This window comes from Bidens hawaiensis, unplaced genomic scaffold (assembly GCF_021521415.1).
Source record: "Bidens hawaiensis isolate Kalapana, Puna unplaced genomic scaffold, B.hawaiensis_p1.1 tig00015993_1, whole genome shotgun sequence".
Classification (NCBI taxonomy): Eukaryota; Viridiplantae; Streptophyta; class Magnoliopsida; order Asterales; family Asteraceae; genus Bidens; species Bidens hawaiensis.
Genome location: NW_027492442.1, coordinates 1 through 25287, shown reverse-complemented (window position 1 = coordinate 25287; position 25287 = coordinate 1). Strand labels below are relative to the sequence as shown.

Here is a 25287-nt window from a genome sequence, read left to right as displayed (position 1 = left end):
GTAACGGCATTAAGACGTGGAGACAAGTGGTAACTTTTTGAAACTACAATATGTCCTAAACAAGTTTTAAATTTGACCCAACACAGGACGAAAATTGAAGTTAACTCTTTGTTTTTAGACAGGAAAAGATGTACTTTGAAGCATATAAATTGCAATAGATTTTGACTTTTTTAACGTATTGGAACGTGAGGAATCCAAGGAGCACTTTATTTTGTTATATTTTATTCGTATTGGCCCCATATATTTTATATTTTTGTGTAAATTGTTTGCAAAACATGTAATGAAGCTTAGCAAGATAGACTTTTATCGTTACTCGGATATTGGATATGTACATACATTATTTTGAATAATAAAGTGTTAAAAAGAAAAAAAAAATGAAATTTTAGCACTCGCTGTCCAAACACATTTTTATATATTACCTCTTAATTAGATATGATAAACGTTACAGTTTTCCTATAATGAACAACAAATCCATGATAATTTGTAACCTATTATTGGATGATTAAGTTTGATAAACTGGCTGGGTCTAGTCTGATCATGTAACGGGTCAAAATAGATTCTAACTTCTAAGCATGTACATTTTTAGTCAAAAACAAGTCATTTTAAAAATTATATTTATGATTCAAGTTAAAACTGGATCTGACTAAAATAGGATTGAGTTCATATAAGTCGTTCTTTTAGCTTAAAAGAAGAATAAGTAATAATTCATACCACTGCGGTAAAACCCAGTTGGAATCAGATTCGAACTTGAAACCTTACTATCTCTGGCCCAAATCTTCACTTCCCTCATATCTTTGAGGGATAAAGTAATCCAGTTGAACACAAATATAAAGTTAGGTTTTAGTGTAAAGCAAGACACATGCTAATGTTATCAACATTTTTGTTTCGCATCAGAAATGAATATGTTCATATTTATTACTTTTAAAATAAAAACAATGTATCAACACTTGCTAAAAAACAAAAGTGTCAAATGAAATATAGCCCATTGATTAAGTATGTCATGACTATTGTCTATTGTTGTGTGATTTTCAGGTTAGCTTGAATCTGATAACACTCATCCTTACCCTTTATTTCTACAAAATGTTGTTTCCATGACTCGAATCCGTAGTCTGAAGGGTCACATGACACCAACCTTATAGTTGTTACAGGGCCCTGTATCTCATTTTACGCTATAAAACCAAAATTATTCTCTAAGCAACTTATGCGTTAAAAAACCTAAACTTCATTCACTGATTTTATTAAGGTTTTCACTTCAGTTTTGTAATAATTAAAAAAATTACATGGTTTGATTTTTATTAAACTAATGACTGGTTATAAAGGAAATTAAGAAATGCACACTAACATATAACTCTTAAGTAAAGTGGGAAAGACAGTAATGGTATAGTTTAAGTTTACTAATAGTCTTTCGGGATCCAGAAACAAGTTATGAGATACCTCTTAAACTAGGACTAGGACTAGCAAATATAATCATAATAATCTACTCGGACCAAAACTTCACAAATGCAGTGATGAAAGATCGTATAAACTTCACGACTTGGTGAGTTTCCCGGTCACTAGTTTTCTTCGATGCTGCTTTCCATGACTTGCTGCTTAAAGGAATCAAGTTAATCATAAGATCAAATCAGAAACAGCTAAAGAAAACAAAAGCATGTAACCTCACTAGATCATAGTAGAGGTAGCCCGTTTACTTAAGAACGGGTCGATTGGGTTGTTTTATATATTCTTAATAGATCAAAAGGTTAAAAGTAAAAACTATCCCCCAAAAGTGGGGTATTTTTCATGCATACAGCCTATAAAATTGTTTTTTTTATAACTTTTCTTTTTTAATATTCTCGACCAAAATATTTAATTTCAAGCCGACTTGTTTAATTTGACACATATCAAACAAATACACGTTTTGAACTGTTACCAACCCATTTTGCCACCTCTAGATCACAATATGCTTTGAAGCAATTAGTCAATTACTACGTGTACTTACAGATCAACTCTGTTCAATGTTGTATTGGTTCTTTTGTTTTCGGAACTGGCAACGGGCTGATTCAAATTTGCATTTCTTTCACCGAGTGTCGGCTCTTGTATCGGGTTACATGAGGTTTTGTTAGGGAGATTCTGAGCCATGGCACCATTTACGGTCTGCAAAGAATAGGAAGATGAACACGTTATCTAAATCATTAAAATGGATTAACAAATGTGACTTCATAGATTACAACTGCAACATCATACATATCAAATATCTGTTTTATAAAGCCATGGTTAAATAAATATGAAGTTATCAAAAGAGTCCCACTTTTTGTTCAGCAAGCAGAACGTCTTCAAGTTTAACATCTGCACTGCCATTAACATAAAATGCTAAGTTTTCTTTAGTTGATGAAAGATCTTGACCCCTTTGACTTGCCTTCGTTGACTTTGACTCTTGTTCCAAGTTTTTATCTACATCTAACATTTGATGATTTTGAGTTCCATTTGTTACAATTTCATGTACTTCATCATCTTTTTGTTCCATTAATAATTCTGCATTCTTCAAATTTTCAAATGCTTCATTATTCCCTTGAGGAAGTTCAGTATCACCAATAAACACATACTCAGTCTCATGTCGGAATTGTCTCTTTTGTTGGTGCACTGAATGTACATGAAGAACAGGCATTGAGCCCGATGGATGATCCAAGAAGTTATCAAGATTCTCCATGCTCTGATCCTCTGGAGGTGATTTGGGTGGGCCCAGCACTCGGTTCTCTTGAATTATCTCCCGAACTATTTCACGAACCGTGTAAAAGGACCCACCAACTTCCTTGCGTGTGAGATTGAGTGATGGGAAATCCCCATTGTTAGTGCTCTGATATCTGCGACAACCATGTTTGTTTTTGTTTTGTAATTTAGGAGGTTTAAAGAACATCAAGAATTTAAAAAAAAGATGTTAAAAACAAGCAGAACTGCTTGAAATGACAAAAATGCCCATCGTGTGTGACATGTGATGGGGATTAACAATTGGTGCTGTTTAGCTTACAAAACATAACCAAAAGCATTACCTAACCACAATAGTCAGGAGTACATGTGTACCCTTTGAAGCACGAAAACTGAATCCATAAATTCCCATAAGGACAATTATCCATAATTTTCGTTTTGTGTGAACTTTTGAGTAAATTACACGAATCGTCCCTGCGATTTAGCTAAATTGAGAATGTTCTAGACATTAGGTGTTAGACACTCATTATGGTAAGGATGTACTGTGTTACTTTTAATTACTTCCAAGATATTTTGCTACTTTTGAAATTCATTATGATACACCTGCCGATTTGTAACTCATTAACTCCTTTGTATGATATGCTTTCGTCTGTTGAGCTAAGTCGCTAACTATTGTGTTTCAAACCATTCCAAAAAGTTTTGACAAGAACATTGTCAAGATATGCTTTTAAATACCGATTGTGTGTCATCGTTTGATTTCATGTATCTTAGGATGTTTATGCATGGTGAACATATATGTGTGAGGTTGAATATATGTTCACTCATGCGGCTTTAGTGCCATAAATTCGTAGATAGAATATAGGGATATCAAGTCAACTACCTATGTAGATACCACAGACATGTTTTGGCGCCAGTGACATGACACCATCTGTGACAGTGTGACCGGTTCACAGCGTCTCCGCTCTGTTATGTCATTGACACCACAACACCATGCACGCGATACCTCCATAGCTTGACTCGTATCCCAATCACCTGTCTATAATTTTTGAATTCTATGGCCACAAGAGTGAAGAACTGAAGATACAATCCAACTTCACACCTAAAGTATGTTCACCATGCTTAGAGATCCGAAAATAAATTAAATCAAATGGTTCCTCACAATCGGTCTTATAAAAGTACCAAAAGCATAATTTAACAATACTTTTCTCAAAAGTTTTCAAAATGGTTCATTAACATACAACAATTTAGCTAAGCAGAAGAAGCTACGAAGGAGTCATATTAGTATCATGTCAAATTCAAAAGTAGCCTAGTATCTTGCAAAGTAATTAAAGTAACGTAACACATCTGTACTTAGACGAGTGTCTAAAACTCCTAATGTCCCAAATCCCGTTAATCATTATTATTCACTATGATTGTTGGTATCGTTGTTGTTATTATTATTATTGCTCATTTTGTTTACGAGTGGAATTGATGTTGAAATCTGATGGCACCTCTACATTAAGTTTCAAAAATCATTGACAAAAAGCTATTTAATTTATACAAAAAAAACTACCATCTTAAGTAATATATGAGAATATTTAATACGGGATTCGATTTAAACAATATGCATCGTTAGTTTTATCCTTGAAATATAGAACTTCAGGAACTACAAAACTAGTAAACTCAGTTAATTAAACGTAGCCATCCTAGTTAGTAGTTATATTCCTCACTAAGTAATACAAAAACATGGACTCCAATAATTTTTTCTTAGTACCTAGTTACTATTAAACTTACAAAAATACGTGAACCCAATGGCATCCGACATCCGTAATTCATTTTATCTAAATACTATTAGTAGTGCAACTTGAGTCAACGATTGAGCTTTAAAGAGCAACATGAATCATACTATCAATCAATCAAAAGAAAGTGAAAACACCTTTTAATAAAAGTCTCAATCATTCCTTTTCGTTCTTCTTTCGAACGCCGAATTCCCGATTTCTTCCCTTCAAACGAGTCATCATGCTTCGGTAGAGCAAACGTTTGCCCAAGCCAGCCTCCTCTAGCCGCGTGCATCAGGTCAAAGAAAGCGTTGACCAGCAGTCAAAAGCCACTTGCAAAACACTACACAGTGAGAAATGATAATCAATATGGATTCAGAAATATGTTGACCAGCACATGTAATGTAATGATTATGCATATCATCATCAATTAGCACTTTACTCTTCTAAGTTGGAACCCTAATTAACAAGTGCGAAGATAAGAATCAATTAAGCAGCGAAAACGAGTCGAAATGCAAATTGGGAGTACAGGAAAGCTATAAAGTGTTATAGCTACATATGCGTTAGTGTATATATACGTATAGATTACCTGTAACTGTGATGAATTTAGGGGCAACTGAACTGTTGAGATGAAGGGTTTAATAATAATAATAATAATAAGTAACCTGAAACCCTACACAGATGGTGAAAGAGAGAGATATAGGTTTTATTATTATTATTATTATTATTTGATCATTTATCCAACAATTAAAAATCTCGAAAATCATCAATATTTTTTTCTAATATATATAACTAGTTTTTGTACCCGGCGCAACTGATCTGTTTATGAACCATTTATGTTACAACAGTGAGTCGACGCGAATATAGTCAATATCAATTGCGTTCGTTACGGTATAAGCAATATTGGTAAAACTCAAGTGTTAAAACCTAAAAAAATAGGTCTTCAAATTAATAAACAAATACAATATTTAAAACGAAGTTTATTCGGTCAGTGGAACCCGTCCGTTGTCGGTGCTAGACCTTGGGGCGATGAATCGATAAAACCCATACGTTGGTAAAACTCGAGCGTTGTCGGTAGTGGGCGATGCAGCGGTGAGTCGACGTGGATTCGGTTGGTTTTAGTTGTGTTCATTACGATATAGCGGAACTAAAACAAATATGTCGGTAAAACCCGGTTGTTAGTAAAACCAGAGCTATGTCGGCCCGCGTGTTGCGACGGTGAGTGGGTTAAACCCAAGCGTTGTCGGTCTCATACGGTGAGAAAACGCGACTAACCATTTAATTATTTAATTATCAATATAAAGCAAAAAAAAAACAATATAAATTATGCAGCCCAGTCAGAACATGCCATGTGAACCAATTATGATACAACGTCACCACACTTCTTATTTATAATATATAATAGTTTTTGGTAAATAAGCAAAACTATATATTTCTATAATAATGACATAGGTTACTTGTTAATATACACCGGCTCAGGCTCTAGTTAGGCTGTGGGTAATGGGGGGGTGAAGGAAGGGGCGTGATTCAGGTGGCGGCTTAGGTGGCTCGAGAACACCACTACACCCATCAAGTGGTCAGGGGCGCGGACAAACCCCGTGGCCGGGACCGCAGGGCTTGGACGAGAGTTGAGCAAGGTTTGAGCAAGGGTTGAATTAATAACTTGGGGGTGGATCAATCAAGCCCCACTACACCCTATGAGGCTTGAACGAGGGGCTTGATCACGAGCCATATCAGCGCCTACGTGTCGTAAATGTATTGGATCACTTGGGGCTTGATCAAGCCCCACTACCCATAGTCTAGTGTCGTTTATGTGTTTAATGTTGTGTATTACTCATTTTTATCGCGTATTATTATACATCTCTACTATGGTAATTAACTAATAGATATGCATAAGCATGATCTTTACTTGCTTATAAACCATTATGATCACGTGTGTATAATTTATATACGAGAGTCTTGTAGACAATAAGCACTGTTTTCTATAACCAAACCATGTCCCACACCTGATTATAAAACTGTGTCTCATACCTGATCGGCTGATCCAATACCTTTAAGAATACCGGCTACATTTCTTTTTCTTTATTCTTTTTACCTATCTAATTTTTAGATAGTTATATGCTTTTAACAACAACGAATTGAAATATGATAAATTACATAAACATCATCACCATAAAATTTTAAAATATCTAAAATATGTTAATTTTATGACAATACAAATCCCGAAACATAAGTTCACGCTGTTCTTTCGGATTTTCCAGACTGGGTCTCAGATAAGCCTCGGGCTCTAGCCGTGTCTAGGACAAGCCTCGGGCTTTAGCCGGTTTGTGGGTTTGTACACCTATACACAATAATGTGACTGATTTACCACTCAAACTAATGGTCTATAAAATGTTGAAAAAAATTTGCTGTCAAGTGTATATACATCGAGTGTAACACTTCCAACTTCTCACCTAAATAACAAAATTAATTGGCTAAAAAGAATATCAGTCACTCCATATGGTTATACCCGTGTTGTACTTCTTCCTTCTGTTTGTACCAACCCCCTTCTCAGCAAAACCGAGGCCGGTATGAATTCAATAGGATTCGTATCATGGTTAGAATCTAGACCGAAAACATAAAGGACTAATCTACCCTGCAAGTGGCCTCTGATTGTAACCCTTGTTTGACCTTTCAAATAGTTTATCTTTTTGTTTTCTTTTCTTGTCCATTTTAATCCTATATCTTTCTTCCCTTTCTCTTTCATATACACCTTGCCAATGCACCTCCCCGGTTCTTGGCCATAACCACCTTTCGTATGGGAGGTCACCATCATCAGCCGCCTCGGCTAGATCTTCATCCATGCTTTTCAATAAAGTGGCATTGAAATATTTGGTCCACATGAACCCTTTACGTTGTTCTACAGGGTGTTGTTCTTCCAGTGACCCTGAATTTGGGTCTATGTAAACCATGGTTCGACCACTATGGTAAGCCCAAACGTTGACCAGTAGTTCCAATAGCCGACAATAGCAATGTCGCTTCTGTATTTATAAAAACGAAGACCATTATGAGTATAGAAATCCAATCATAAAAACGGGCCGGTCAGGTTGTATAACCAGTCAAAACGGGAGGGTTCTCGTTGAAACGGAAGACTTTAGTATGGAAAACAGTTTTTAGTCCACTTTTAAAGAGTTATATGCATTTTACTGTTTTATGATTATAAACACGATATGTTTACAATAACCTAATCATGAAATATATGCAAAAAAGGGGTTAATTTACACAATAGTAACCACGTTTCCAAAAGTCCAATAAACAACAAGCTTATTTTGTTCCACTACAGCGACTCAATCACTCAACTTTCATTAGGTATTCCAATCCTATGTAATTTTTTTATAAATGTAAAAAAAAATTACTATTAAGTGAGGCAAATAAAATGTATGTGAATCTTGGTTACTATTTATTGATTATTTTATTCCAATTTGACTTAAATTTAACAATTATGATATTAGTTTTAATGTAAACATTTATAAATAATAACTATGCAGGATTGGAATACCAAATGAAAGTTGAGCAACTTTAGTGGAACACTTGACAAACTCAATTACTATATAGGTGAAGTTTACCAAATAAAAATCATTTCAGAAAACCTTTAACCAAATTGAGCAGTTCCATATTCATCTAAAAAAATCAGATTTTTTCCCGTTTTGAGGTGAAAACTGATTCATTTTCTGGGTCTAAATTGTCAAACCCGTACAACTTTTTAATGTAAGGTCTCATATAATGCCAAAATGAATATCTAGTATTCTTAACTACCTCACTGACTGAAGATCCTAACATGCAGTCATTTGTTGCACTTGCATTCATGTGCAAACTGTCCAGAGAATCAGTAAACATCCTGTCACAGAATCAAATGAATCAACACTGAGACATGTACACGATATTATTTGGATTCTATTTGTTTGTAACTGGTTTCTTAATTTTCCAACTTTTAGGTACCATCTAACGATTCTATATATCACATAAATGCATACAAGATTTGAAAGATGTGAAGTTGTAATTTTGATAAAAAGATTACCTGGAAAACATCATGAACTCTAGAAAAGAAGGTGTTGGCATCGCCCAGCTGTGCAAGGAAGACCAGTGGCCCCCACCTTCAGGCATTGCTGGAAGGGCTTCAACGTATGATGGCAATGCATACATTTGACGGAAAGCATCTTGAAAAGCCGTTCTGTATGCAACAAAGAAAAGCAAAGTTTATAATAATATTACAAAAAGAAAATATTATTACGTTTGTTGTGGTTCTCGAATGAACCTGCAATTTCCTGCGTTTAATATGTCACACATAGACCAAAATGTTGAAACATGTTCGCTCCCTGCAAGGTCTCCATCCATGTCTACACGTGCCCAAAAATATACCACATCACCTCTATGTTTCTGTTGTACTGTTCCTTCTAGAACTCTTTCAGCTTTTGAAGACAAAGATACCTGAAACAAATATAAACAAACAAATTAATACATGAATATACATGTGTAAATATTATAATCCCACAAATTATATGTCTACCTTCCTTGCAGCAGCACGCCATGATTGAAATCCAATCCAAGGTCGCTTGTAAACATTATCCACCTTATTTGCAATTGAAAACATGCCACCCATTTCAAGAATAATATCTCGGTAGTAAGACTCGTTTAAAACAGAAAGCCTTCCGACTGCATCCACATCATCTGAGCTCAATCTTCTAGATTTTGTTGACTGTAAAGCATACAAAACTAAATTAGTATCCAAATAAATAAAAGCCTACGAGAACCGTGAACTAACTTACAAGACTTAACCCACGGTACAAAGAACCATGATGCAAGAAAGGCCAAGCCCCGACCCCATTGTAAACCTCATATATGCATAACGGTTGACCAGTTCTCTCTAGCTCCCCTTCATCTCTTTCATTTGCTTCATATTTTAACTTTTCGGCTCGTTTGGCATCACGGTATAATTCTTCCCACACGCCATAGCTTTTATCGGTTCTCCCCTCGATCTACATGAAATAATAATTGATGACAAAAAGAAAAGGATGGGACAAATGGGTTGAGTAAGGGTCAAAATTGACAATTTTATATTTTCTTTGATTAAAAACAGAATGGCATCTATGATTATGAAGTGTTAAATGTTTATGTGCAAAAACTCGACTTTGGACAACTTTCAGCATGTATTGACTCGTACCCTTTTAGCTAATCTTTAAATATTGACCCATTCATAAGTCAACGCGTCAATATTACCACTTGTAAAGATCATACCTCTTCCAACTCTATTCTCTCAACTTCTTCCAAACTATCTATTTCATGTAAACCATCCCAATCCAATTCAGTTAGAGCATCGTCTCCCATTATCACAGAATCATTCTGAGACATTGTTCTTGAATCCAGTAATGGGGTCATATGTTCCTCAATATCATAAACAACACTTGTGTTTCTTGTGGCTTTCATCACATTCAACTGTGTCATATTACTGGACCGCTGATATGTTTCATCCAAGAATAAATCCCATTCCCATTCCACCTGTTCAAGTGGAGAAAGTAGTCCTGGAACAATGGAATCTGATGGAAGTGTTAGGACATTATCTAGAAGCTTCACATAAGCAGCAATGCATTCTGATGCCTGCATGTTTTTAGCAAGAAGCTTTCCTGATGAAGCAATAGTGCGTGCATAATTTGATAGTTTTCCTTTTGATATCAGAAGCAAAAAAGCTTTCATCAACTCATCAGGATTGTCTTTTGAAAACACAATTCCATTTTCTCCATCTACAACCTGAGAATTGACAGATCTTTATAGTAAAAAAATATATAGATAGATATATATTTTTAAAAATATATTAACTTACATATTTTGTTATGATGGGATAATCAGGGGCTATTACTGGGATGCCAAGTGTCATAGCTCTAGTAAGTAATGAAGGAAAGCTTTGTTCCTCTTGAGAGGAACCGCATAGGACAATATCAGATATTAATAACATTCCGTCCACGTCACCATCTAAACCATAGTGTCGAACAGAATCACGAAGGAGACCAAGATGATCAGCAATATCCTGTAAATATATCATTATCATATAAAATTCCATTTTAAAGATTTTATCAAGAAAATGACTCATAAAGCAGGCCATTTTCTAAGCTAATTCAGTTATAGACTCAAAATACGTCTTTTTGGACAGAAATACTGGATTATAGTTAAGATGATGACATGCAAGCTTTACTGTGAGTACACATACATTAGAAGATTGATAGATGCAACGTATATCATCTCACACAAGAATTTTATTAATAATGTAAAGAGTGCAAAAAACTTGAAAATGAAAAATAAGCAAGTTTTATGACAAGTTGATCTTTTATACATCACAAAAGATGGAAGAACACAAAAATATGGCAATTAAATTGTATACCTGTAAAGCATCATTATAGGCACTACTGGAGTTCCCACAAACAAATAAAAACTTAAATGATGGCCCGACGTCTCCTTTTCTTGCATAACTGGTCAACAGAGGTCCTAAGTTATGCATTGCAACTGCATAATCCCATGATAGCTCATTGTAGAAAAAAGAACTCCCAATAACCAAAACCAGCATATCATCTTCACCAAAACCATATTTCATCCTCAGTTGAGATTTTGAGTTGGCTTTTTGGTATCTTTCAGCTGCCCACACATCTACTGGTGATCCAGGAATCACAAAGAAGTTTCCAGTGTCAAGCACACTATATAACATCTGACACATGCATAAATCATAACTGAGAAACAAAGTAAGAGTGCCTAACTTATATTAATAATGACATCAATGTGGGAAGTTACCGGTAAAGAATAATCATGAAACACAACCACATCAGCCCGCGTAAAAACCTTCTTCCAATATGAAACTAAAGGTTCCCATCTCATTTCTTCATATAACGGAAGACGGTTTGCTAGAGTGTCTTCTTGAATCATCCAGATAAGTTGAACAGAGCAGAAGGGCTCCTGCATAAAGCTGCATAGATATAAGATTCACAAATAAAAAAAACAACAAAGATCTGCTTTCATTGTGATTCCATAAGAAAATATTTTAATGATTCAAATTAATGACAGCTTACCTTAAAATAGTATCATGTGCTTCTAGAGAGTTTACAACAACGCCATCAAATCTACAGCAATAGAGATAACATAAAATAATTTCATTTAATTTAATTTGATATTTTCTTCAACATAAAAAGATAAATTTCAAGCAAAGATAAGAACACGAATAAACTACAAAAGTTTTCTGTGGGATTGTGTGAGCTGCAATAATCATAGCATACTGCTGAATCGTTGACAAAAGCATTGGAATATAGAGAAAACATACATTGACCAATCAATATGACCATAATTTTCAGGACTTAAGACTGAAACTTGGCCTATAGTCTTCTCCCAGATTGGTCGTGTTTTGATATCCTCTGTAGCATATATCTGCACAAAAAAAAGCGTTAAGAACACTAATCTTATCAATCTAAAATCAGATTACTTAACCTTCCATACAGGACACTAAACTCTACATACATATTTGACAGAAAATAAGGGGTGCAGAAGTTTTAGAAAATAACCTGAAGCATATAACCCAATCCACGCAAATTCTTCATCACAGTAAGAAGCATCAAGGAAGATGGATCATTCTTCATGTTTCCTAAGATCTTACAATAATCAAATATGAGATCATGAGTGTTCATGGATATATTTACTCATTGGAGCATAAAATATGTTCACTGGACTAGAATGCATAAAGCAAGGTGGAAGCTACTAATATCAATAATGACATTAAATAATAAGGAAAAATTACCAATATAGGCAAGTGGACTAAATTTTTACAAAACTACGCAAAGAAAAATAGCCTTAGGCTACAAAGGCGCCTCAGCGTATTTCAAGGTTGTATGGGGCAGTGTCCTTAAGCTCCAAAGGTATCTAAGTATCAGTGTATAGGCTACAAAGGTGCCTCATCGTATTACAAGGTTGTATGGATAGTGTGCTTAGGCTCCACTCTCCAGAGATCCTAAGACTCTCCGTTGTGGGGGCGCCAAAACGCAAGTCACCCACCAAAGCCAGCGCCAAACCACAACACCACCATTATCACTCCGGCGCCAAACCCATTTTCTCCAGCGCCATTTCATTAATGCCCTGCCCCATTTTGGTAGGTGGGGTCCACTTCAAACTCACCAATCATATGCAAACACACACACATTTATTTTATTTAAATATTAGTTAACCCACAATGTTAAGAATGAGCTAGTTAAAACTTCACTGCCTAAGAGGCAGTGACGTGGCGTTTTTAGACCCTTCTAGTTAACCCACGAGTCCACGACACACAGCCTAAGTATCAACGTATAGGCTACAAAGACGCCTAAACATATTTCAAGGTAGTTTGGGGCAGTGTGCTTAGGCTCTAGAGCTGCCTAAAGAGATTATGTCTCTATCTCTTATTGGTTATGCCTATTTTAGTCTTTGCCTATATTTGTAAAAAAATTTAGTTCACTTGCCTATTTTGGTAATTTTCCCAAATAATAATCCCTAGATATTAACTAATCATTTACTACTTAAACCAATGCCAATGGTAACACAATCAAAAACTCACAATTGCGAGGCGAGGCGACCGAACTCCAACGCCGGGCTTCCTCCTCACCCGATCACTCTCAACCCCCCTGTCCCTCACCGAAACAAACCTCAACGAGCTCCCGAACTTCAACCCTTCCCGAACCGTCCTCCCAATCTCATTCCCACCCTGCCGGAACACCGAGCCAACCGAGCTTTGCAACACCATCGACGCCAACGCAAACACAAACACCACCACCAATATCCACACCGTCGTTCCCCTGATCGAACACACCTTCCGTGGAGCCACGGATCGGGTTTTCTGAGCGTTGGATCGACGGCGATCGGATAAGCTGGATGCAGAGGATGTTTTGTGTACGTGTTTTGAATTAGGTTTGTAATTAGGGTTAGGGTTTCGTTTGAAGCGAGATCGGTCTCTGATTGGGTGTAAGCTGGTGGAGTCGTCGGTGTCGTGTGGACCGGGTGAGTTTTGGCCCATGGTTTTGGAAATGAGTTAATTGAGTTGACTCAGTTTTAGCATTGGATGATATGATATAATGACGGTGAATGTGATGAATTACAGTGTGGATGATGATGATGATGATGATGATGATGATGATGATGATGTTAGTGATGGTATAGATACAGTCTGTGTATGTATATGTGTTTTGTGTGTTGTTTTCGAGAGTGACGGTGATGAGATCTGATTTGTGGTTATTTTCAAAGGCGTAAACACGTTTTTAGAGAGGATGCAATATCTTTATTTTATTTTACAGGGTGGCGTGCAAGAAACCGAAAAATCCAAAAAAACTGAACCGAAAGACAGTTTGGTTTTATGTTTTTATAAAAGCCGCACTAATGGTTCGGTTTTGGTTTTGCATGTAAAAAAAGCCGAAAAAACCGAATTCCTAAAGTTTTGTTTTTTTATATTTTATATTAAGTAATTTATATGAATTTAATAAATATGTAACTCCAATATATTTAGTCAAATATATAATAGTCTATTATTTTACAATTAACAAAATCATTTATACCTAAATATATAATAGTCTATTATTTTATCGAAAAAACCGAAACCAAAACGAAAACTGAAAAAACCGCAACCGAACGGTTTCAAAAACTTCAAAATCGAAGTTTTGGTTTTCGATTTGGTTTAAGCCAAAAACCGCACATAGCCGCACCACGCACACCCCTATTGTTATAGATGTGATAAATTTAAGGAAAAATTTAAGTGACTGTAAAATGTGAGTGAATCAGTTATATATGTTTTTTTTTCCTTTTTTACTTACTGATCAAACTTTCAAAAGCATAAAACACACAATATAAAGTTTTAGTAAACACAATCAAACGATACAAAATTTTTACCTCCGTCGGGAGCTGAACACAACATAACAAAAAGCTATTTATCTCACTAAATTGAATACTTGATAATAACTTTTATGGGATATGGACTTCACCTTTAGGTAGCGTTTGTTATGCAGTAATGACAGGCGGAATGGAATGATTCATTACGTGGGAATGAAATAAGAGGTGTTTGGTTGCACAATGGAATGGAATCCCATTCCATCAAAACCATTCCTTCCTACCCCCTCATTTTTTTTTCATTTCATTCCTCCTTCAACCTACTTTCTCAACAACACCATCATCTAACAACAACCACCGCCACCACCACTACCATAGCCACCACCATCATCTGACCACCACCGCCACCGCCACCGTCACACCACCACCACCTCCGCCGCCGCCACCACCACCTGACCGCCACCGTCACCATCACCACCTACACCTTACCACCCAAGCTACCACCGCCACCATCGTCGCCATAACCACAACAACCATTGTCATCGTCGCCACCCGACCATAACCGCCACCACCACTATCACTGCCTGGCCACCACCACCGTCATCACCACCCTACCAACGCCATCACTACTAACGCTACCATCGCTTGACCACCACCACCACCACCCCGCCACCTGACCGCCACCATCACCACCACCACTACCATAGCCACCACCACCATCTGACCACCACCGCCACTGTCACCACCACCACCACCTCCGCCGCCACCACCACCTGACCGCCACCGTCGCCATCACCACCTACACCACCACCACCTTACCACCCAAGCTACCACCGCCACCATCGTCGCCATAACCACAACAAACATTGTCACCGTCGCCACCCGACCATAACCGCCACCACCACTATCACTGCCTGGGCGCCACCACCGTCATCACCACCCTACCACCGCCATCACTACTAATGCTATCATCTCTTGACCCCCCCCCCCCCCCGCCTGACTGCCACAACCACCACCGTCGCCACCGCCACCACCATTTTCATCTCCAGAGCTACCACCACCGTCGTCATTTCAGGGTGTTTTTTTTTGTGTAAAAAATTTATATATTTTGAGATAGGAATATTTTAATTATTTCTATTTCATTCATAAAAATTTTCGGATACCAAACAACATAACGTAATTATTCATTTCATTTCCATATATTAACCAAACAAGACAAAGGAATGGTAATGATCAATTTCATTCATTTGTCCATTCCATTCTTTCTCTCATTCCATTCCCCCTTCATTCCATTCCTTTCAACCAAAAATTCCCTTAGAGAAACTAGGATTTAGCACCCCTCGCTTCGCGAGGGGACCGTTAGGTCGAACGAAAAAACATAACTAAAACTATAAACTCGTTGCAAGTTGACGCGAAGCCAGTCTGTATTAATTTATGACATCGAAACTGAACAAAAGAAATAAACCTGTCAATACCAAAATACAACAAATTATATCATATGTAGCATAAAAAAACCTGCATGTTACAGTTGTGAACTAACAAAAACTCGGTTAGCATCAGTTGTACCAACACAAATTCATAAACATAAATTAGTAAGCAAAAAAAAAACATTTTAAGGCGATGATCAAACGTTGAAACGTGAATATAAAAGCATGCGACGATTGGATATTTTTAAATTATGAAAAAGTTTCGGTTATTGTAAAGACGAACTATAAAAAATAAGAAAGCAAAGTTTAAGAAAATCGTTTAACCAACCGACAAATAAAACATGTAAAGCCGACACTGGTGCAAATTTAGTGTTTAAAAATAAGTTTGTTAAATATTTTAGTTAGTTTAAATAATAAGTAAAATAAAAGAAATAAAAACCATCATTTGTATTTATGAAACCATGGCTAATGATATAGTGGTTATAATTTTTTTTAAAGGTGAATTTATTAATCCCTTGTTGGAAATGGGTTTTGAACCCACAACCTTCCCAAACCTTAGTGTATTAGAAACTTTGCCTCTATCATTGGACCACAACCCCAATGGCATATAGTGGTTATAATTAACAAAATATTATATATTAAATAGTAAATTGAATAGTAATCTTGTGAGGAGTATTGAATATCCTTTTTAATATATATATATATTAATAAATAAGTGAAATAACTTTCATAATTGTTCTCAATAACTTAGCTTAGATCTTCTACTTGTAAAGTTTCTTGATTGTTCTCAGGTCATCGATGCATCGGCTAACAGTTGACTCCTTCTTGATTACTGGTAGTCTTCTTTTCACTTTCCCGGTTCCATCCAATCACATATGGTTGTAGATTTATGATCACTCATTTATATTATTTTTTAAACGGAAAATCTTATTTAAAAAAAACACACACACGGAGTCAAAGATACTTTCCCAAATAAATAGTTTTTATTTTAGTATTGATTTATATATAATTATTCTCATTCAATACTGTTTAATATTGTAATCTCTTCCATGTATATTGAGTTCCTTTCTCTTGTATATATTGTGATCATTAGTAGAGAATAAAATAACCTTTCATTACAAGTTTATATAGTATCACGCTAGGGAACATCCCTAATTAACTAAATCAGCCGCCTATCTCACCATCATCAACCATGTCCACTGAAAATTCTTTATCATCTTCAATCATCGGAACCATTCCCCTCAACACACCCTTTGCTCTCACACTTGTTTCTCTCCCCACTACACTCAAACTCACCGAAACTAATTATCTTTCATGGAAGACACAGATTGAAGCCATTCTTCATGGACTTGATCTCTTTAAATACATTGATGGAACCCTACCCGCTCCCAAACCCGTTGCCGACGGAACACCTCATGCGGATTACACCGCCTGGTTCCGTCAAGACCGCCTCCTCTATGGTGCGTTGGTCGGTAGTCTTTCTCCTTCACTCGTTCCTTTAATCACTAATGCCAAATCCTCTCTTGAAGCATGGAAAATACTATCAGACACCTATGCTTCAAGATCCCGTGGCCACATAAAGCAACTCCAACATCGTCTCAAACAAACTTCCAAAGGCACCAACCAAACCATCACCGCAAACATGCAATCGGTGAAAACTATTGTTGATGAACTCGTCATTCTTGGAAAACCCTACGATTCAGAAGATGTTACTGATCTCATCCTAAATGGTCTTGACCATTCATCATATAAATCTGTTATTGAGGGTGTTCACGCTAGAGATACCCCTATCTCTTTTCATGAACTCCATGAAAAACTCATCAACCAAGAATTAACCTTAGCCCAACAATCACCAAATCCTTCAAACCTTCATCACCCCACCACCGCTTTCGCCGCTCACACTCGCACCACCAACAAACCGTGGCATAACCGACACCAACCTTCAAACGGTGCGCTTCTGCCCACCCCTCAACAGCCCTCGCCTCACACTCACCCTACCACAAATACCCCTAAATACCTTGGAAAATGCCAATTTTGTTTCACAAAGGGTCACTCATTAACCTCTTGTTTTGCTTTCAAAAAGATGTACCCAAAAATTACTCTCCCCTCTCTGCCAAACACTATGCCTACTAATTCACAACAGGCTCACATGATGACAACTTCTGGTAATAATGGTTCAGGAAAACCTTGGTTATTTGACAGTGGTGATTCACATCATATCACCAACGACCTAAGTGCACTTTCTCTCCATGCTCCATATGATGGTACTCAAGAACTTGTCATCGGCGATGGTTCGTCTCTTAATATCACTCATATTGGCTTATTAACTCTTCAGTTTGATAATACTTATTTTGTCTTGCATAATGTCTTATGTGTTCCATCGATCTCTCGAAACATCATTTCTATTTCACGTTTATGTATTGATAACAATATTCTAATCCAATTTTTTTCTCTTAATTTTGTTATCAAGGACTGCCAATCCCACCGCCCTCTCCTTCGGGGACAAGCTGAAAAGGGGATCTATGAGCTACGCCCCAAATCACCACCGTTTGCTTTTCATGTTCAACATAATAATACATCCTTGTGGCATCTCGCCTTGGCCATCCCCATTCACAAGTATCAAAACATTTATCTTTTATTGTTCCGGCTATTTTTCATTTTAAAGACTCTTGTAATTCATGTTGCATTAATAAGAGCCACAAGCTCCCCTTTCAGACTTCATCTATTACATCATGTGCACCTTTACAACTTTTGTTTTCGGATGTTTGGTCCTCTCCTATTATGTCTTATGATGGTTACAAATACTACATTATCTTTGTCGATCATTTTACAAAATATACTTGGATTTATCCAATCAAAAAGAAATCCGACTCTCTTAATGTATTCATTAATTTCCAACGACTTGTGGAAAATTATTTTCAATGCAAAATTAAACAATTCTTTTCGGATAATGATGGTGAATACATTAAACTTGCATCTCATCTTGCTTCTTGTGGCATCACTCACCTTACATCGCCTCCACATACACCCGAACACAACGGCTATGCCGAACGCCGACATCGTCATATTGTTGAAACGGGTCTTGCTCTTTTATCTCACTCTAAAATGCCATTAAAATATTGGTCATTCGCATTCGCATTCACAACCGCAACCTATTTAATCAACGACTACCCACGTCTACCCTTCAAAATGATTCCCTATATTTTCGCTTATTTAAAAAATTACCTAACTATCACAAACTTCGTAGTTTTGGTTGCCTTTCCTATCCATGGCTACGCCCTTATACCACAAATAAACTCCAACCGAAATCTAAACCTTGTGTTTTCGTGGGTTACTCATCTACGCAAAGTGCTTACTACATTCTTAACCCCACCACCGATAAAGTATATGTTTCACGTCACATTCACTTTACTGAAAACCAATTTCCATATGAAATCCTAATCAAGATACCGACCTCAACACCTCCTGTAACACCCCGACCAAAGGCGGATTATACATCGGGGCGCCACATATTGCTTCATTACTCGCGACACTATTGGTGTCAATATTTATTAATACACATTTTATCGCGCTACGCGCAGCGGGGAAAATAAAGAACATAAATCAAACATAAATCAATATATTTTAAATTATAACATTCAAACAACATTAACTTGTCTTGATACATTTTAATTCTAGGTCCAAAAGTAAAAACGTCCTACGTGTCCACAAGCTCCAAAACAGCTACTGCAAACCTGAACATGTGTTAAAATAAACGTCAAACACTTGCGTGTTGGTGAGAAATCAAGTTTAATAGATAATCATAGATAATCACAGTAAATCTGCGCGCAACACGTGTATGTCTAGAGTTTAACAAGGGTGTAATCAGATTGTGATCAAGCCTAAGATAGTTCATAGATCATAGTTCAATCCATGCTCCCAATTGAGCATAAAAACGAGAAAACATCTGTGCAAGTGTAAACAAAGAAAACCGTAAACGATAGGTCTCCCGTGTTCAACTAATGGTACCAACGGAACTGCGGAATAGGCCGAACAAAGCGGTTAATGATACACACATACAAATAAACAGCCAAGTAAACGTCCTCAACACATGGGATACTGCGCGACTAAAGTTCATAAACAAGTTTAAGACTCAAGTTTTGTATGAACACATGAACATCCCAAAGCATTTAAAATAAAAAGGGATTAGATACGAGATAACTCACATGATAAACGATGCGGTGATAGATAAAGCAAGAACCAACTTTAAACAAGCACAAGTTAACCTATAAATAAGATTATTGTTTTAATGATTTGTTTTAAGTCTTGATTATAAGTTAGCATAATTAATAAGTAAACTATTATATATAATATATATTACCGGAAAAGCAGGAAGAACAAGGAGGAAGACGGAGGCAGAGAGGAAGACGGCAGAGAGAGCAAGGAGCAAGAGAACAGGAGAGATTAAGTGTTTTGTGTGTGATGTGTTAGGAAAAATAATACTATTATTTATAGAGAAACCCTAGGGAACACAATCCTAGAAAAGGGGAAAAGATCTCAAAAAGCAAAAGATATCAAAAAGCATAAGAATCCAAAAGCAAAAGATATCAAAAGATATGGCAGCTGCAGGGGGCAAGATAAAGCTGACAGGGAACAGTAACAGGCATGGGCGGTTCAGATAAAGGTACTGGATAAAGCTTGGCAAAAGCAGATCTCAAAAGATAATGTCAGTCACTTTTTCTACCAACCAATGGGGGTTGGTACGCATGCTGCGCCGAAAGTAACTATTCAGACATAAAGCAGATTAGGTCAACAGCTCAAAAGATAAGACAACACAAAAGCAAACGGCTAGATTTAAACAGAAGATACAAGGGTTAAGCGCGGGAAGGCTGAGTGCGCGAGCGCGAAGGCTGGCACAACAATCCTTAGCGCACTGCGGGAAGAATCACAAATCCTTAGCGTGCTGCGTGAAGAACAAGAATTCTAAGCGCATCGCGGGAAGAACATACATTCTTAGCGCATTGCGGGAAGAACATGCATTCTTAGCGCGCTGCGAGAAGAGTTCTCTTCACGCATCGCAGGAACAAGATGTCTTCACGCAGGCTTCCATGTAAGGAGTCTGGCGCGTGGAGCTGCAGACATCCTTAGGCGGAAAGAACCAAAGGACAAGCAAAGAGGAGGGAAACAGGGCGTAAGGGCGGGACGGCGACAAGAGGGAAAAGAAGGCGGAAAGAGAGAAGGAAGAGGGAGGGGACGGCGGAAAGAAAGAGGGAGAAAGAGGCGGGCAGGAAATATATATTATTATTAAAAATAAAATACAAGTATAAATATTAAATAATAAAAGAGAGATCGGGTCAGAGAAACGGGTACCTGGGTCGGGTCGGATCGGGGCAGATGTCACAGTCTCCCCTACTTTAAGAAATTTCGTCCCGAAATTTATCTCGAAATAGGTTGCGCAGAGAACAGGTGCGGGTACTTGATCTTCATTTGATCTTCCCTTTCCCATGTAAACTCGGCTCCGCGCTTGGACTCCCAGCGAACTTTCACGATAGGGATACGACTGCGCTTGGTTTGCTTAACCTCGCGATCCATAATCTCAACAGGCTTCTCAATGAAATGCATGGATTCATCAACTTGAACTTCATCAAGTGGAATGTGAAGGTTCTCGTCAGCTAAACACTTCTTGAGATTGGAAACATGGAACGTTGGATGCACATTACTGAGCGCGAGCGGCAGGTCAAGTCTGTAGGCAACTTTTCCCACACGCGCGAGAATCTTGAATAGACCAACATAACGAGGAGCAAGCTTACCCTTCTTCCCAAAGCGGACAACACCTTTCCAAGGCGACACTTTGAGGAGAACAAGATCACCAACTTGAAATTCGAGAGGCTTTCGCCTACGATCTGCGTAACTCTTCTGTCGGCTTCTGGCAGTCAGCAAATGATCACGGATCTTGGCGATTTTATCGGTTGTCTCTTGAACAAGTTCGGGTCCTGTGATTTGAGTTTCACCCACTTCGCTCCAACAAATTGGGGAGCGGCATTTACGACCGTAAAGTGCTTCAAATGGGGCCATACCGATACTGGAATGATAGCTGTTGTTATAAGAAAACTCGATCAAAGGCAGGTGTGAATCCCAATTACCTCCAAAATCAAGAACACAAGATCGGAGCATATCCTCAAGAGTTTGAATAGTTCGCTCAGACTGACCGTCAGTCTGAGGATGATATGCCGTACTCATGTCCAAGCGAGTTCCTAGCGCAGATTGGAGAGATTTCCAAAAGCGAGATATAAAACGGCCATCGCGATCGGATATGATGCTCAAAGGAGTACCATGGCGGCAGACAATTTCCTTGACATAAAGCTGCGCGAGCTGCTCAACACGGTAGTTTTCACGAATGGGCAGAAAGTGAGCAGACTTAGTCAATCGATCCACTATTACCCAAATGCTATCATGTTTGCTTGCTGTCAAAGGTAACTTGGTAATAAAGTCCATCGCTACACATTCCCATTTCCACGTAGGAATTTCTGGTTGTTCGAGCAAACCAGATGGGCGTTGGTGTTCAGCTTTCACTTTAGAACAAGTCAGACATCTAGCTACGAACACAGCAATATCCTTTTTCATACCGGGCCACAATAAGTAATGCGCAAATCCTTGTACATCTTATCAGTGCCAGGATGAATAGAATACCGAGATTGTGCGCTTCACTCAGGATATCAGCGCGAAGATTCTCATCAAAGGGAATCCAGATGCGATTAAGATAGCAGAGAATTCCACTCAGATTAGGGACAAAGAGTGCTTCCGCGCCACACGCTAACTCGGCGCGAAGGTTACCATTACTGATGGAATGCGCGCTGCGCGTCACGACTATGCGCGATTCAAGGTTGCTTTGAATCGGCGCGAAGTGAAGCTGGTGTGCGCGGCAAGATACAGTTAAGTTGGCAGGGTTTTCGGTCTGAGCGCATCGGCTACCACATTAGCCTTACCAGGATGATACCGGATCTCACAATCGTAATCGCTGATGAGTTCGTTCCATCGGCGTTGCCTCATGTTAAGTTCCTTTTGATCAAAGATATGCTGAAGGCTTTTATGGTCAGTGTAGAGGATACACTTAGTACCATAAAGGTAGTGTCTCCAGATCTTCAAGGCAAAAACAACTGCACCAAGCTCGAGGTCGTGAGTTGTATAATTCTTTTCATGAACCTTAAGTTGCCTTGATGCGTAAGCGATAACCTTGCCTCGTTGCATAAGAACACAACCGAGACCTTGGTTGGAGGCATCGCAGTACACGACAAAATCTTCATTACCCTCAGGTAACGCAAGAACAGGAGCTTCACACAACAAACGCTTGAGCGTCAGAAAGGCTTCTTCTTGCTTCGAGCCCCAAATATACGGTTTACTTTTGTGCGTTAAAGCTGTTAAAGGCAAAGCGATCTTCGAGAAGTTCGAAATGAATCGCCGGTAGTAACCAGCTAAGCCCAGAAAGGAACGGATCTCAGAAGGAGAGGATGGCGTAATCCAGTTCTTGATTGCTTCAATCTTGGATGGGTCGACATGAATACCCATCTTGTTTACAACATGACCAAGAAACTGTACTTCATCCGACCAAAATTCACACTTGGAAAGCTTAGCATAGAGTTGCTCGGCTCTAAGCTTTTGCAATACCAATCGGAGATGTTGCTCATGCTCGGCCTTGGTCTTAGAATACACCAGAACATCATCGATAAACACGATCACGAATTTATCCAAGAAAGGCCTACACACCCGATTCATAAGATCCATGAAAACGGCGGGTGCGTTGGTTAAACCGAAGGACATGACCAAGAATTCAAAATGGCCATAACGAGTTCGAAAAGCAGTCTTCGGAACATCTTCATCGCGGTATGCGCAACTGGTGATAACCAGAACGGAGATCGATCTTCGAAAAACAGGAGGCACCTTGGAGTTGATCAAAGAGGTCGTCAATACGCGGTAAGGGATACCGGTTCTTAATGGTGAGTTTGTTCAACTCGCGGTAATCAATACACATGCGAAAAGATCCATCTTTCTTTTTAACGAACAACACCGGAGCACCCCAGGGCGAAGAGCTAGGGCGAATGAATCCTTTAGCAGTCAACTCTTGAAGTTGGCTGGCCAATTCTTGCATCTCAGCGGGTGCAAGACGGTAAGGAGATTTAGCAACGGGGGAAGCACCAGGGACAAGATCAACACGAAACTCGACTTCACGAGCGGGAGGGATACCAGGAAGATCATCAGGAAAAACTTCAGGAAAATCACGCACAACAGGGATATCGCGAAGCTTCTTTCCTTCATCGGGTTTAACCACATGGGCTAGAAATGCAATACACTTCTTCCGCATGAGTCTTTGGGCTTCGGCGCAAGACATAAGTTTAAGACCACTGGAGGGTTTTTCGCCGTAGATATGAAGATCACCATTTTCTCGAGGTATGCGAATCAATTTCTTGGCGCAAATAACTTCGGCGCGATTCTTCGAGAGCCAGTCCATACCAATGATAACATCAAAGCTTCCAAGAGGCATAGGGATGAGGTCGATCAGAAAATCGTTTTCGTTAAGGTTAAGCGTGCAATCTTTAATTACCGAGTTTATTAAAACAGTTTCGCCATTAGCCAATTCAACTGAAAAATCTTCTTTTAAGTTATCGCGCGGTCGCGCAAGCTTCCGCTCAAAGGCGCGAGAGATAAAAACTTCTATCGGCGCCAGTATCAAAAAGCATAGATGCATAAAATCCGTTAAGCAAAAATGTACCATTAACTACGTCGTTATTCGCTTGCGCTTGGTGCGCGGTTATGTTAAAAGCTCGGCCACGCGTCACTTGGTTCGAAATTTGGTTCACCGGATTCGCTTGAGTAATCTGAACTTGTAGCCTTGGGCACGCGTTCCGGAAATGACTTGGATCACCGCAGTTAAAGCACGATCTGGGTCGTGGGTTTTGGTAAGTTGGCTGTGGGTTCTGCGGGTAAGCTGGTGGTGTTGGCGCAATCGGATTGGAGGGAGGGGTTCTACAGTACTCAACGGAGTGACCTACGCGGCCACATCGGTTACATTGTCGACACGGGACTTGAGGTGGGTGATGAAGTCTACAGGTTGGGCAAAAGGGTTGGTTTCCTGTGTAAGGTTTCTTAGTTGGCGGGGCAGGAAGTGCTGGATTGGTTAAGGCATAGTTGTGGACTACAGGAGGTGCTGGGTAGGTTGACAGTGGGTTAGGCGCGTAAACTGGGGGTTGGTAAACGGGTTGCTGGACAATGGGCGGGTTGATAAGCGCATAGGCTTGTCTGCGCCTACGTTTCTGGTTATGGTTTGAGGGTTCTGGTTTGGTTTCTGTTGGTTTCAGGGACAGTCTTGGTGGGTTTGGTCTTCTCAGTTCCCCGCAGGAACAGGGTTCCTGCTCTGACATGGTTGTCGCTGAGCACAGCGGCCAATTCGATGGCGTCAGAGAGGGTAACTGGGTTTCTGGCCCATACAGAATCTTGAATTTCCATGGGGAGACCCCCAAGGAATTTCTCGATGGCTCGGCGGGAAGGGGTAACAAGGTGAGGGACCAGTAAGCTTAGCTCGTGGAAGC

General features: G+C 38.7%; 2 protein-coding genes across 2 annotated transcripts; both read right to left on the bottom strand.

Annotated features, from left to right (window-relative positions):
• Positions 1–1460: 1460 nt before the first annotated feature.
• Positions 1461–5008, bottom strand: LOC143550285 (uncharacterized). The gene is made up of 4 exons (XM_077040960.1): positions 4598–5008; positions 2288–2840; positions 1979–2133; positions 1461–1586 (listed from the first exon to the last, which is right to left on the bottom strand). Exons 1-4 carry the CDS (start codon positions 4732–4734, stop codon positions 1478–1480), a joined length of 954 nt encoding a protein of 317 aa, XP_076897075.1. The 5' UTR covers positions 4735–5008; the 3' UTR covers positions 1461–1477.
• A 1658-nt stretch (positions 5009–6666) lies between these two features.
• LOC143550296 (uncharacterized) lies at positions 6667–13543 on the bottom strand. Its single transcript, XM_077040970.1, has 14 exons — positions 13039–13543; positions 12017–12103; positions 11779–11882; positions 11531–11581; positions 11256–11427; positions 10852–11172; positions 10297–10500; positions 9714–10223; positions 9245–9454; positions 8986–9174; positions 8734–8906; positions 8497–8649; positions 8235–8316; positions 6667–7459 (listed from the first exon to the last, which is right to left on the bottom strand). The coding sequence occupies exons 1-14, from the start codon at positions 13492–13494 to the stop codon at positions 7070–7072; spliced, it is 3102 nt and encodes a 1033-aa protein (XP_076897085.1). The 5' UTR covers positions 13495–13543; the 3' UTR covers positions 6667–7069.
• Positions 13544–25287: the final 11744 nt, after the last annotated feature.

What these genes read in the sequence shown, in the direction of transcription:
- LOC143550285 (XM_077040960.1), bottom strand. Translation starts at nt 4,734, where the DNA reads ATGCACGCGGCTAGAGGAGGCTGGCTTGGGCAAACGTTTGCTCTACCG. An exon ending in ATTGAGACTTTTATTAAAAG is followed by an intron (nt 2,841 to 4,597) that starts GTGTTTTCACTT and finishes TGGTTGTCGCAG; the next exon opens with ATATCAGAGCACTAACAATG. An exon ending in TTCTGCTTGCTGAACAAAAA is followed by an intron (nt 2,134 to 2,287) that starts GTGGGACTCTTT and finishes TATTCTTTGCAG; the next exon opens with ACCGTAAATGGTGCCATGGC.
- LOC143550296 (XM_077040970.1), bottom strand. Translation starts at nt 13,494, where the DNA reads ATGGGCCAAAACTCACCCGGTCCACACGACACCGACGACTCCACCAGC. An exon ending in TTAAACGCAGGAAATTGCAG is followed by an intron (nt 8,650 to 8,733) that starts GTTCATTCGAGA and finishes TGTTGCATACAG; the next exon opens with AACGGCTTTTCAAGATGCTT. An exon ending in GAGTTCATGATGTTTTCCAG is followed by an intron (nt 8,317 to 8,496) that starts GTAATCTTTTTA and finishes ATTCTGTGACAG; the next exon opens with GATGTTTACTGATTCTCTGG.